Genomic DNA, 13,531 nt, shown 5'->3' on the forward strand with positions numbered 1-13,531 from the left:
AATAATTGCTTTCTTTTTCAAGGTCATGGATGCAGTTAACAAGGATCTGTATGGAGGGGAAATCGGCCAATTGAAGAACTTGGAAGACATGAAGAGAATACGACAACACACGAGTGATAACGAACATGAACGAGGCGACGCGAACTCGGGATCCCGAGCTAGAAGGGGATAATGAGTAGGGGAGGGGAAGATAGGAGAAAGGGCGAAGAGAATACGACAACACACGAGTAATAACGAACATGACCGAGGCGACACGAACTCGGGAACCCGAGCTAGAAGAGGATAATGAGTAGGGGAGGGGAGTTAGGGTGGGGGGCGAAGAGAGGAGAGGAGATCCCAATTTCATCAGTAAATAATGGTCTCTTCAAAGTTCCCAAACTGTTTTCCGCGAGGGGGGCTGAGTGGTCCGTGGGAAATCATGAAATTAAAAAGTGGCCAGTGAGGCTTGAGCAAGTTTGGAAACTCCTGAATTAAATTGATCCCAAAGGGCAAGGTGAACTTAGACCGCCTTGATGAATACCTCAAGACAAATGTGTTCCAATCCAATCAACGCCAATGTGAACGGAAAATTGCGTATTTTCTCAGCGCAAATCTGCGATAAGGCAATTTTAGTCGGAAATTCCCCGCTCTTGAAGGAATTTCAACTTTTGAAGAAAAAAATGTAATAAAATTGTACAAGAATTATGACAAAAATTTGATCTTTTTTATTTTTATAGCTATTGAGAGTATTGAGCTAGGTAGGTACCTATCTACACAGACCTTTTTTTTAGTATCTTTACAATCCAAGAATAAGGATTTTGTCAAGCGTGTGTCGTAAAGCTCTGTCCACACATAGTCGATGGCCATCGCGTCGATTGACTCGATCAATGGTCCATCAACGCGGTGAATCTATGTTGTCGAGTAATGTCGAGGCAGTGTGTACGGTTTCCGTCGACATCGATGGACGGTTGATGTGTGGACACAGCTTTAGAGACACACACCACGCTAGATGTTTCTTAGCCTCCCGACGGGGACCAAAAAAGAAATTTGTTTGTCCTTTTAGAAACAAACGGAAAAACGGAGCCAGACACTAGTTTGAGTATTCAGAGAGAGAATTCTATCCATGGGGTCCCGCAAGGGCAACTTTTATGAATGAGTTCTGCAGGAAACTTCGACTATGTTCGGGTTTATCCGTCACAATTCGTCGTACCAGGAGCGGAGAGCTGAGTTAGTTTTTCTCCTCGCGTCTTGGCCAGCAGCTTCTCTATGAGGGGGTTCTGAGTTTTCACGATCCGCCCCTGAGATCCAAACGTACACTTGTGCATCTTGTCACTTATCTGGGAAGAAAGAAAACAAGTTTGTTTGTTTGTGTGTGTGTTTTTTTTAAGTAAAAAAAAAAATAAATAAAGAACATGAAATGTAAAGAACAAAAGTATAAAGAACATGAGTATACATAGGTAGAACATGAAAAAAATGTGGTCTGATCGTCCCAAAATCTAAGAGAGAAAAAGGACAGGTCAGGAGAGAGCTAGCCGTTCCGAGAACGAACCTTATCTGTTTCGGATAAAGTTCTCCTCGGACGGGAATCGAAGAGTGAACTGTAACAACGGAGGTCTTATCGTCCTGAAATCTGAGAAAAGGAGGACAGGATAGGAGAAAGCCAGCCGTTCCGAGAACGAACCTTATCTGTTTAGGATTCGCCCTGGGCGGGAATGGAACCTGAGACCCAGCGCTTAAAAAGCAGACGCGCTACCCTAATGCTGGGAGTTTAACGACGCGGGATTAAGATGAAACGAGGATTCCCGTATACTTGGAGTTAAGCTACTAACTAACTGGACTATCTACCATTTGAATATACGCTTCTGTAAGACTGGTCTTTTGTCGAACCTTTTTGAAAGATTTGGAACACAGGGAGCAGACATATTTCGGCGTACTGGGGGCCGCTTCACCATTGGAATCCGATTTGGTCACGGGCACAGAATTGTTGACCGCGTTTGTAGAACTGGGCACTCCTGAAACGAGAAAGAAAATGTTGAATTTTCTAATCAAATCCAAGCTAATCAATGTTAATTATCTTTAGTGATCCATTTAGAACAGGTGTGTTCGGAGTACTATGGCCCCACCTGGCTTTTGGATTTGAAAACATTACATGAACTCGGCACGGTTGGTCACATTTGGGGGCACGGTTGGTCCAGTGGTAACGCGCTTGCTTGCCATGCAGAAGGTCCCGGGTTCGAATCCCACCATCGACAAAAATTGATTTTACCCTTCCTTGCCCATTCTGTTAGTTCAGTGGACAACAAAGGTATTTATTTATTAACGAGGGTGGTACCTACCATCAACTCGGTGACAATAGGCTACCCACCTGCTCACATTAACCTTTCTCAGATTTATTGAGGCCAGGCCCAGGCGCTATCACTACTGGCACTACTGGCTAAATCAAAAATTTGTATGATCGCCTGATAAATATTTGAACTATGCAATGTGCCTAACAACCTAATTTGTCCGAAGTCTGAGGGAACCCCTAAAAATAATAATAATAATACAGTCGAACCTGGTTAAAGAGCAACCCAAGGGACCGGCAATATTTTGCTCTTTATAGAGGTTTGCTCTTTGAAAAATCTACTCTTTAGAGAGGTTCTAAATTTTCAAATTGCTCTTTATAGAGGTCCGGGATCCGGAGCCTCATACAGCAGGCAAAGAAGGGGGGGAGAAAAACAAACCGCTCTCGACAGAATACGACAAGTTTCTACAAATTGCTCTTTATAGAGGTTCAGAAAAACAAAATTGCTCTTTATAGAGGCTCGTGACTGCAAACACGTGATTTTTCCGGAAAAAAATCATTGCTCTTTATAGAGGCTCGATTTTGCTGTTTAAAAAGGTTTTTGGGTCAAAAATGAAGGGACCACGATTTTTTTCCTCTTTATCCAGTTTTACTCTTTATCCGGGTCCTCTTTATCCAGGTTTGACTGTAATAAAAACTAGATATAAAAAGTAAAAATGTGCCAAACTTACCTTATAACGGAACATCTTATGACAGGCGGAACACTTATAGGGCGTCACTCCTGTATGAATCCTCTGATGAACCAAATAGGAAACTCGCTGACGAAAACTTTTACCTGAAATTAGAAAGCCAAAAACACAAGAGTATTGATAAACGAGGTATGACAGACGGAACTGTAACTGCCAATTTTATTTATCGTCCCGAAAGCGAAGAGCGAAAGAAGACAGGATAGGAGAAAACCAGACATTCCGAGAACGAACATTATCCCATCAGGGTGAAATCCGCCCCGGGCGGGAATCAAACTCGCGGCCTAGCGCTTACGAGGCATACGCGCTACTCTCCGAGCAAACTAAGCTGGCCTTTTGAAGATTATTATTATGAATTAATTTTTAATTTTAAATAAATTCACAATTTTTATTAAATTCTATGCATTTGGGATATTTTTTCTCAAAGATTTCTACTTTTATACACTGTACTCACCACAGATTTCACAGCAAAACGGCTTCTCCCCGCTATGAATACGCTGGTGATTGTGCAGTGTGGACAGTTCCTTAAAGCCCCGTCCACATTGATCGCACACGTACGGTTTCTCATCGCTATGGTACAGGAGGTGTTTGTGGAACGATTGCTGGAACGTGAAGCTCTTGTCGCACAGGTCACATTTGTACGGCATTTCGCCTGGAACAAACGGACGAGCGTCCTACGAAATAGAGTAGAATCGAGTGGAATAGAACAGAGTAGAATAAGAGAGAGGAGAAGACAAGGCAATGGAGTAGAAAAGAGGAGAGTAGAATAAAAGAGAGGAGAAGACAAGGCAATGGAGTAGAAAAGAGGAGAGTAGAATAAAAGAGAGGAGAAGACAAGGCAATGGAGTAGAAAAGAGGAGAGTAGAATAAAAGAGAGGAGAAGACAAGGCAATGGAGTAGAAAAGAGGAGAGTAGAATAAAAGAGAGGAGAAGACAAGGCAATGGAGTAGAAAAGAGGAGAGTAGAATAAAAGAGAGGAGAAGACAAGGCAATGGAGTAGAAAAGAGGAGAGTAGAATAAAAGAGAGGAGAAGACAAGGCAATGGAGTAGAAAAGAGGAGAGTAGAATAAAAGAGAGGAGAAGACAAGGCAATGGAGTAGAAAAGAGGAGAGTAGAATAAAAGAGAGGAGAAGACAAGGCAATGGAGTAGAAAAGAGGAGAGTAGAATAAAAGAGAGGAGAAGACAAGGCAATGGAGTAGAAAAGAGGAGAGTAGAATAAAAGAGAGGAGAAGACAAGGCAATGGAGTAGAAAAGAGGAGAGTAGAATAAAAGAGAGGAGAAGACAAGGCAATGGAGTAGAAAAGAGGAGAGTAGAATAAAAGAGAGGAGAAGACAAGGCAATGGAGTAGAAAAGAGGAGAGTAGAATAAAAGAGAGGAGAAGACAAGGCAATGGAGTAGAAAAGAGGAGAGTAGAATAAAAGAGAGGAGAAGACAAGGCAATGGAGTAGAAAAGAGGAGAGTAGAATAAAAGAGAGGAGAAGACAAGGCAATGGAGTAGAAAAGAGGAGAGTAGAATAAAAGAGAGGAGAAGACAAGGCAATGGAGTAGAAAAGAGGAGAGTAGAATAAAAGAGAGGAGAAGACAAGGCAATGGAGTAGAAAAGAGGAGAGTAGAATAAAAGAGAGGAGAAGACAAGGCAATGGAGTAGAAAAGAGGAGAGTAGAATAAAAGAGAGGAGAAGACAAGGCAATGGAGTAGAAAAGAGGAGAGTAGAATAAAAGAGAGGAGAAGACAAGGCAATGGAGTAGAAAAGAGGAGAGTAGAATAAAAGAGAGGAGAAGACAAGGCAATGGAGTAGAAAAGAGGAGAGTAGAATAAAAGAGAGGAGAAGACAAGGCAATGGAGTAGAAAAGAGGAGAGTAGAATAAAAGAGAGGAGAAGACAAGGCAATGGAGTAGAAAAGAGGAGAGTAGAATAAAAGAGAGGAGAAGACAAGGCAATGGAGTAGAAAAGAGGAGAGTAGAATAAAAGAGAGGAGAAGACAAGGCAATGGAGTAGAAAAGAGGAGAGTAGAATAAAAGAGAGGAGAAGACAAGGCAATGGAGTAGAAAAGAGGAGAGTAGAATAAAAGAGAGGAGAAGACAAGGCAATGGAGTAGAAAAGAGGAGAGTAGAATAAAAGAGAGGAGAAGACAAGGCAATGGAGTAGAAAAGAGGAGAGTAGAATAAAAGAGAGGAGAAGACAAGGCAATGGAGTAGAAAAGAGGAGAGTAGAATAAAAGAGAGGAGAAGACAAGGCAATGGAGTAGAAAAGAGGAGAGTAGAATAAAAGAGAGGAGAAGACAAGGCAATGGAGTAGAAAAGAGGAGAGTAGAATAAAAGAGAGGAGAAGACAAGGCAATGGAGTAGAAAAGAGGAGAGTAGAATAAAAGAGAGGAGAAGACAAGGCAATGGAGTAGAAAAGAGGAGAGTAGAATAAAAGAGAGGAGAAGACAAGGCAATGGAGTAGAAAAGAGGAGAGTAGAATAAAAGAGAGGAGAAGACAAGGCAATGGAGTAGAAAAGAGGAGAGTAGAATAAAAGAGAGGAGAAGACAAGGCAATGGAGTAGAAAAGAGGAGAGTAGAATAAAAGAGAGGAGAAGACAAGGCAATGGAGTAGAAAAGAGGAGAGTAGAATAAAAGAGAGGAGAAGACAAGGCAATGGAGTAGAAAAGAGGAGAGTAGAATAAAAGAGAGGAGAAGACAAGGCAATGGAGTAGAAAAGAGGAGAGTAGAATAAAAGAGAGGAGAAGACAAGGCAATGGAGTAGAAAAGAGGAGAGTAGAATAAAAGAGAGGAGAAGACAAGGCAATGGAGTAGAAAAGAGGAGAGTAGAATAAAAGAGAGGAGAAGACAAGGCAATGGAGTAGAAAAGAGGAGAGTAGAATAAAAGAGAGGAGAAGACAAGGCAATGGAGTAGAAAAGAGGAGAGTAGAATAAAAGAGAGGAGAAGACAAGGCAATGGAGTAGAAAAGAGGAGAGTAGAATAAAAGAGAGGAGAAGACAAGGCAATGGAGTAGAAAAGAGGAGAGTAGAATAAAAGAGAGGAGAAGACAAGGCAATGGAGTAGAAAAGAGGAGAGTAGAATAAAAGAGAGGAGAAGACAAGGCAATGGAGTAGAAAAGAGGAGAGTAGAATAAAAGAGAGGAGAAGACAAGGCAATGGAGTAGAAAAGAGGAGAGTAGAATAAAAGAGAGGAGAAGACAAGGCAATGGAGTAGAAAAGAGGAGAGTAGAATAAAAGAGAGGAGAAGACAAGGCAATGGAGTAGAAAAGAGGAGAGTAGAATAAAAGAGAGGAGAAGACAAGGCAATGGAGTAGAAAAGAGGAGAGTAGAATAAAAGAGAGGAGAAGACAAGGCAATGGAGTAGAAAAGAGGAGAGTAGAATAAAAGAGAGGAGAAGACAAGGCAATGGAGTAGAAAAGAGGAGAGTAGAATAAAAGAGAGGAGAAGACAAGGCAATGGAGTAGAAAAGAGGAGAGTAGAATAAAAGAGAGGAGAAGACAAGGCAATGGAGTAGAAAAGAGGAGAGTAGAATAAAAGAGAGGAGAAGACAAGGCAATGGAGTAGAAAAGAGGAGAGTAGAATAAAAGAGAGGAGAAGACAAGGCAATGGAGTAGAAAAGAGGAGAGTAGAATAAAAGAGAGGAGAAGACAAGGCAATGGAGTAGAAAAGAGGAGAGTAGAATAAAAGAGAGGAGAAGACAAGGCAATGGAGTAGAAAAGAGGAGAGTAGAATAAAAGAGAGGAGAAGACAAGGCAATGGAGTAGAAAAGAGGAGAGTAGAATAAAAGAGAGGAGAAGACAAGGCAATGGAGTAGAAAAGAGGAGAGTAGAATAAAAGAGAGGAGAAGACAAGGCAATGGAGTAGAAAAGAGGAGAGTAGAATAAAAGAGAGGAGAAGACAAGGCAATGGAGTAGAAAAGAGGAGAGTAGAATAAAAGAGAGGAGAAGACAAGGCAATGGAGTAGAAAAGAGGAGAGTAGAATAAAAGAGAGGAGAAGACAAGGCAATGGAGTAGAAAAGAGGAGAGTAGAATAAAAGAGAGGAGAAGACAAGGCAATGGAGTAGAAAAGAGGAGAGTAGAATAAAAGAGAGGAGAAGACAAGGCAATGGAGTAGAAAAGAGGAGAGTAGAATAAAAGAGAGGAGAAGACAAGGCAATGGAGTAGAAAAGAGGAGAGTAGAATAAAAGAGAGGAGAAGACAAGGCAATGGAGTAGAAAAGAGGAGAGTAGAATAAAAGAGAGGAGAAGACAAGGCAATGGAGTAGAAAAGAGGAGAGTAGAATAAAAGAGAGGAGAAGACAAGGCAATGGAGTAGAAAAGAGGAGAGTAGAATAAAAGAGAGGAGAAGACAAGGCAATGGAGTAGAAAAGAGGAGAGTAGAATAAAAGAGAGGAGAAGACAAGGCAATGGAGTAGAAAAGAGGAGAGTAGAATAAAAGAGAGGAGAAGACAAGGCAATGGAGTAGAAAAGAGGAGAGTAGAATAAAAGAGAGGAGAAGACAAGGCAATGGAGTAGAAAAGAGGAGAGTAGAATAAAAGAGAGGAGAAGACAAGGCAATGGAGTAGAAAAGAGGAGAGTAGAATAAAAGAGAGGAGAAGACAAGGCAATGGAGTAGAAAAGAGGAGAGTAGAATAAAAGAGAGGAGAAGACAAGGCAATGGAGTAGAAAAGAGGAGAGTAGAATAAAAGAGAGGAGAAGACAAGGCAATGGAGTAGAAAAGAGGAGAGTAGAATAAAAGAGAGGAGAAGACAAGGCAATGGAGTAGAAAAGAGGAGAGTAGAATAAAAGAGAGGAGAAGACAAGGCAATGGAGTAGAAAAGAGGAGAGTAGAATAAAAGAGAGGAGAAGACAAGGCAATGGAGTAGAAAAGAGGAGAGTAGAATAAAAGAGAGGAGAAGACAAGGCAATGGAGTAGAAAAGAGGAGAGTAGAATAAAAGAGAGGAGAAGACAAGGCAATGGAGTAGAAAAGAGGAGAGTAGAATAAAAGAGAGGAGAAGACAAGGCAATGGAGTAGAAAAGAGGAGAGTAGAATAAAAGAGAGGAGAAGACAAGGCAATGGAGTAGAAAAGAGGAGAGTAGAATAAAAGAGAGGAGAAGACAAGGCAATGGAGTAGAAAAGAGGAGAGTAGAATAAAAGAGAGGAGAAGACAAGGCAATGGAGTAGAAAAGAGGAGAGTAGAATAAAAGAGAGGAGAAGACAAGGCAATGGAGTAGAAAAGAGGAGAGTAGAATAAAAGAGAGGAGAAGACAAGGCAATGGAGTAGAAAAGAGGAGAGTAGAATAAAAGAGAGGAGAAGACAAGGCAATGGAGTAGAAAAGAGGAGAGTAGAATAAAAGAGAGGAGAAGACAAGGCAATGGAGTAGAAAAGAGGAGAGTAGAATAAAAGAGAGGAGAAGACAAGGCAATGGAGTAGAAAAGAGGAGAGTAGAATAAAAGAGAGGAGAAGACAAGGCAATGGAGTAGAAAAGAGGAGAGTAGAATAAAAGAGAGGAGAAGACAAGGCAATGGAGTAGAAAAGAGGAGAGTAGAATAAAAGAGAGGAGAAGACAAGGCAATGGAGTAGAAAAGAGGAGAGTAGAATAAAAGAGAGGAGAAGACAAGGCAATGGAGTAGAAAAGAGGAGAGTAGAATAAAAGAGAGGAGAAGACAAGGCAATGGAGTAGAAAAGAGGAGAGTAGAATAAAAGAGAGGAGAAGACAAGGCAATGGAGTAGAAAAGAGGAGAGTAGAATAAAAGAGAGGAGAAGACAAGGCAATGGAGTAGAAAAGAGGAGAGTAGAATAAAAGAGAGGAGAAGACAAGGCAATGGAGTAGAAAAGAGGAGAGTAGAATAAAAGAGAGGAGAAGACAAGGCAATGGAGTAGAAAAGAGGAGAGTAGAATAAAAGAGAGGAGAAGACAAGGCAATGGAGTAGAAAAGAGGAGAGTAGAATAAAAGAGAGGAGAAGACAAGGCAATGGAGTAGAAAAGAGGAGAGTAGAATAAAAGAGAGGAGAAGACAAGGCAATGGAGTAGAAAAGAGGAGAGTAGAATAAAAGAGAGGAGAAGACAAGGCAATGGAGTAGAAAAGAGGAGAGTAGAATAAAAGAGAGGAGAAGACAAGGCAATGGAGTAGAAAAGAGGAGAGTAGAATAAAAGAGAGGAGAAGACAAGGCAATGGAGTAGAAAAGAGGAGAGTAGAATAAAAGAGAGGAGAAGACAAGGCAATGGAGTAGAAAAGAGGAGAGTAGAATAAAAGAGAGGAGAAGACAAGGCAATGGAGTAGAAAAGAGGAGAGTAGAATAAAAGAGAGGAGAAGACAAGGCAATGGAGTAGAAAAGAGGAGAGTAGAATAAAAGAGAGGAGAAGACAAGGCAATGGAGTAGAAAAGAGGAGAGTAGAATAAAAGAGAGGAGAAGACAAGGCAATGGAGTAGAAAAGAGGAGAGTAGAATAAAAGAGAGGAGAAGACAAGGCAATGGAGTAGAAAAGAGGAGAGTAGAATAAAAGAGAGGAGAAGACAAGGCAATGGAGTAGAAAAGAGGAGAGTAGAATAAAAGAGAGGAGAAGACAAGGCAATGGAGTAGAAAAGAGGAGAGTAGAATAAAAGAGAGGAGAAGACAAGGCAATGGAGTAGAAAAGAGGAGAGTAGAATAAAAGAGAGGAGAAGACAAGGCAATGGAGTAGAAAAGAGGAGAGTAGAATAAAAGAGAGGAGAAGACAAGGCAATGGAGTAGAAAAGAGGAGAGTAGAATAAAAGAGAGGAGAAGACAAGGCAATGGAGTAGAAAAGAGGAGAGTAGAATAAAAGAGAGGAGAAGACAAGGCAATGGAGTAGAAAAGAGGAGAGTAGAATAAAAGAGAGGAGAAGACAAGGCAATGGAGTAGAAAAGAGGAGAGTAGAATAAAAGAGAGGAGAAGACAAGGCAATGGAGTAGAAAAGAGGAGAGTAGAATAAAAGAGAGGAGAAGACAAGGCAATGGAGTAGAAAAGAGGAGAGTAGAATAAAAGAGAGGAGAAGACAAGGCAATGGAGTAGAAAAGAGGAGAGTAGAATAAAAGAGAGGAGAAGACAAGGCAATGGAGTAGAAAAGAGGAGAGTAGAATAAAAGAGAGGAGAAGACAAGGCAATGGAGTAGAAAAGAGGAGAGTAGAATCCCACCATCGACAAAAATTTGTACTCGTTTTTCGATTACAAATATTTCAACGGGTTACTTTCTGGTGTTCTCGTGTTGCACAGGCACCTAAATGGGAAGTATTGTGCCTCTTCTCGCCCATCTGATGAGAGGCATACTACGGGATAGGCATGCTACGACACAGGCCACAAGCGTCTAATGTAGTAGTTGTTCCATTGCTAGGAAATTAAAACGGCGGTGGAACACTCATCTTAAAAAAAAATATTAATATTAATAATAATAATAATAATAATAAAATTCTTTAGTGATCCATTTAGAACAGGTGTGTTCGGAGTACTATGGCCCCACCTGGCCGTTGGATTTGAAAACATTACATAAACATCATTAAAGTGATTAAGGTCACTAGGACCTCAAAGTATTAGGAAGAATAGGAAAGATTTCGGAAACCCAGCCCTGGTTAAATTCAATGCTTCTTCAACTCAAGAGTCGATTTATCTTTTTGCCTTACCTGCTAGATTCTAGAAAATGGTTTTCCCATTTTCATTTTTATTGTTTACTTCCTGTTCAAGCAAACAAATAAACGAGCAAATAAACAAACAAACAAACAAACAAACAATCACCACGAGTACGAGACTATGAGTGTTTGTAGGAGTGTCGATGTTCTCATCGAACAAAAACTCATACCTATGTACGTGTTGACTAAACAAGATAGATTGAAAGGTTTCTCTTGTAAAGGTGTGTCCAAACATAGTTGATGGCCGTCGATCGACGTCGATTGATGGCCGTCGGCTATGTGTCGGCCACACATTAAAATTCACATATATATAAAAAATAATAAAAAAAAAGACCCGTAAAAATGGGTAGTACTTTATGTATTTATTATACCCAGTACTTTATGTATGTATTTATTATTATATCTTCTTCTTCCTCCTCCTCCTCCTCCTCCTCCTCCTCCTCCTCCTCCTCCTCCTCCTCCTCCTCCTCCTCCTCCTCCTCCTCCTCCTCCTCCTCCTCCTCCTCCTCCTCCTCCTCCTCCTCCTCCTCCTCCTCCTCCTCCTCCTCCTCCTCCTCCTCCTCCTCCTCCTCCTCCTCCTCCTCCTCCTCCTCCTCCTCCTCCTCCTCCTCCTCCTCCTCCTCCTCCTCCTCCTCCTCCTCCTCCTCCTCCTCCTCCTCCTCCTCCTCCTCCTCCTCCTCCTCATAATAATAATAATAATAATAATAATAATAATAATAATAATAATAATAATAATAATAATAATAATAATAATAATAATAATAATAATAATAATAATAATAATAATAATAATAATAATAATAATAATAATAATAATAATAATAATAATAATAATAATAATAATAATAATAATAATAATAATAATAATAATAATAATAATAATAATAATAAAATACTATTCGAAGTGAGCTAAAGAATCTCTTTACTCCAGCAGTAAAATGCTGGGGTTTACCAACTCCGGATTGATATGAGACAAGGATTTCCCTATACTTAACAGCCAGGTCAACCTTGGATTGAACTCAATCCTGAGACAATCCACAGTAAAACTAAATCTGACACTCGTATTTATGAACAAGAATGATCGTTCTTAGATCAGTCTCAAGTCAAAATTGACCAATCAAATGCCTTGAGACTATGCTTAGCACGAACTTGAGAGCCAGCATTTTGTTCATAAATTTAGTCCACTTACCCATGTGAGCCACCTTCAGATGAATCATCAAACTGCCTTTCATTTTGAACACTCGCGGACAATACGAGCATTTGTTCCCGAATTCGGCTCCATCCGATTGCAACGTCCTGTCCTGCTCTTCACCAGGATCAGGATCTCTCTGGACAGGATTGTGGAGCAATTGGTTATGCATAGCAAGGATATCTGCATTTTGAAACAGGAAATTGCACGCTGTACATTTGAATTCTTCAGCGTCATCTGCAGATGTGTTTGGATTACCATCGTCTGCAGACGCATTTGAAACGTTTTTGTCTCCGGTGCGAGCGTATTTGCTACCGAAGTCACCGCTGGATTCGCTTTGTCTTTTGTTGGAAACGAAGTCTCCACCGTTTTTGAGAATCGCTAGGCCGTACGCGTTGGGAGTCTGTGACAAATCCAGTGAAGGTACATCCCGTCGTGTTTCGTCTAAGAAGAGATGGTCCTCAAACTTCTTGTTCATGGTTAGTAGTTGCAGTTTTTTCAGTCTCTGCGTTTTGAATTTGTTTTGTTTCTCTTTGAAGAGCCTCAATCGGTTTGGTTTGTCTTCGAACGGTTTCGGTCTCTTGGTTCCGGTTTCGTAGAAGTTTTCGTAGGAACGTTGAAACGCTTTGCTTTCACTGGAGCCATGTCTGTCGAACAGGTTATTGGGAGATTTTTGGACTGTTTCAGTGATGGCGAAAGCATTTGGAGATTTCTGCAGTGTTTGAGCGATGCTGTTCGAAGCTTGACTCATGTCATGTACCATTTCTGGAGCTTCTTGCACCATTTTGTTCTCGTCTGGGTTTGCTGTAAAGAACGTGTTGAGTTTGTCAGGTTGAGCATCTCTGCTGGATTCTTCCAATATGACATTGGTCTGTAACAAATTCATCTGGTTCATATTAAACAGATGGTTCATACTGTTCACTTCGTTCCATATGAAGTTACTTTTGACATCTGTTGCATCGGAGTGTTCTTCATGCATGGGAACTTCAGCTGTTTCACACTTGCGACTTAGTTGGTTATCCACTTGTGGACTAGAATTGTGTAGTTGTTGGCTAGGATTCTGTAGTGGGTTAGAACTATCTAGATGTCCATCATTAGTTAACAAGTTGGCATTGGACATTTCATTGAGGAACTGGTCAATATCGAACTTGAGTCCGTCTATTTCGTTATGGTCTTTGAACTTGTTGTAGTCAAAGTATTTATCACAGAAACTGTTGTCTATGAACATTTCGACATTTCATTGAGGAACTGGTCAATGTCGAACTTGAGTCCGTCTATTTCGTTATGGTCTTTGAACTTGTTGTAGTCAAAGTATTTATCACAGAAACTGTTGTCTATGAACATTTCGTCCGGAACTTTCATGTCTGTGTTCAGCGTTGGGTCTTCGCTGCCTGGGGCGATATCGTGTCCCAAATTCCCGTCCGTTTTGGCGGAATTTTTCTGTTCAAAGTATCCCGCGTTATTGTGACCGTCATCTTTTGCTAGGTTCAGTGAGTATTCCGCAACTTTAGGATCAGCTTTTGCAGGATTCAGACCTTGTTTCTCCAGCTCTTGCCTTTGCATATACTCTGTGTAATCTACAGGGGACGTTGTGATTCGAGTTCCAAAGCTTTCGCTCGGTATCGTCTCCAGAATGACCAAATCGCTGTCGGCATTTATAATGAGCGGCGTTTCCGCCACACTTCCGCCACAATTGCTGCCTTTGGAATGTCCGTCCAACTC

General features: G+C 40.9%; 1 protein-coding gene across 1 annotated transcript; it reads right to left on the bottom strand.

The window, feature by feature from the left end:
* Window positions 1–1,166: 1,166 nt before the first annotated feature.
* LOC103519278 lies at window positions 1,167–13,037 on the bottom strand. The gene is made up of 3 exons (XM_026830832.1): window positions 11,810–13,037; window positions 1,805–1,991; window positions 1,167–1,311 (listed from the first exon to the last, which is right to left on the bottom strand). The coding sequence occupies exons 1-3, from the start codon at window positions 13,035–13,037 to the stop codon at window positions 1,167–1,169; spliced, it is 1,560 nt and encodes a 519-aa protein (XP_026686633.1).
* Window positions 13,038–13,531: the final 494 nt, after the last annotated feature.

This window comes from Diaphorina citri, unplaced genomic scaffold (assembly GCF_000475195.1).
Source record: "Diaphorina citri unplaced genomic scaffold, Diaci psyllid genome assembly version 1.1 scaffold2641, whole genome shotgun sequence".
Classification (NCBI taxonomy): domain Eukaryota; kingdom Metazoa; phylum Arthropoda; class Insecta; order Hemiptera; family Psyllidae; genus Diaphorina; species Diaphorina citri.

What these genes read in the sequence shown, in the direction of transcription:
- LOC103519278 (XM_026830832.1), bottom strand. Translation starts at nt 13,037, where the DNA reads ATGTTCATAGACAACAGTTTCTGTGATAAATACTTTGACTACAACAAG. An exon ending in TCTGAAGGTGGCTCACATGG is followed by an intron (nt 1,992 to 11,809) that starts GTAAGTGGACTA and finishes TTCTCGTTTCAG; the next exon opens with GAGTGCCCAGTTCTACAAAC. An exon ending in GTAGATAGTCCAGTTAGTTA is followed by an intron (nt 1,312 to 1,804) that starts GTAGCTTAACTC and finishes TTCCCAGATAAG; the next exon opens with TGACAAGATGCACAAGTGTA.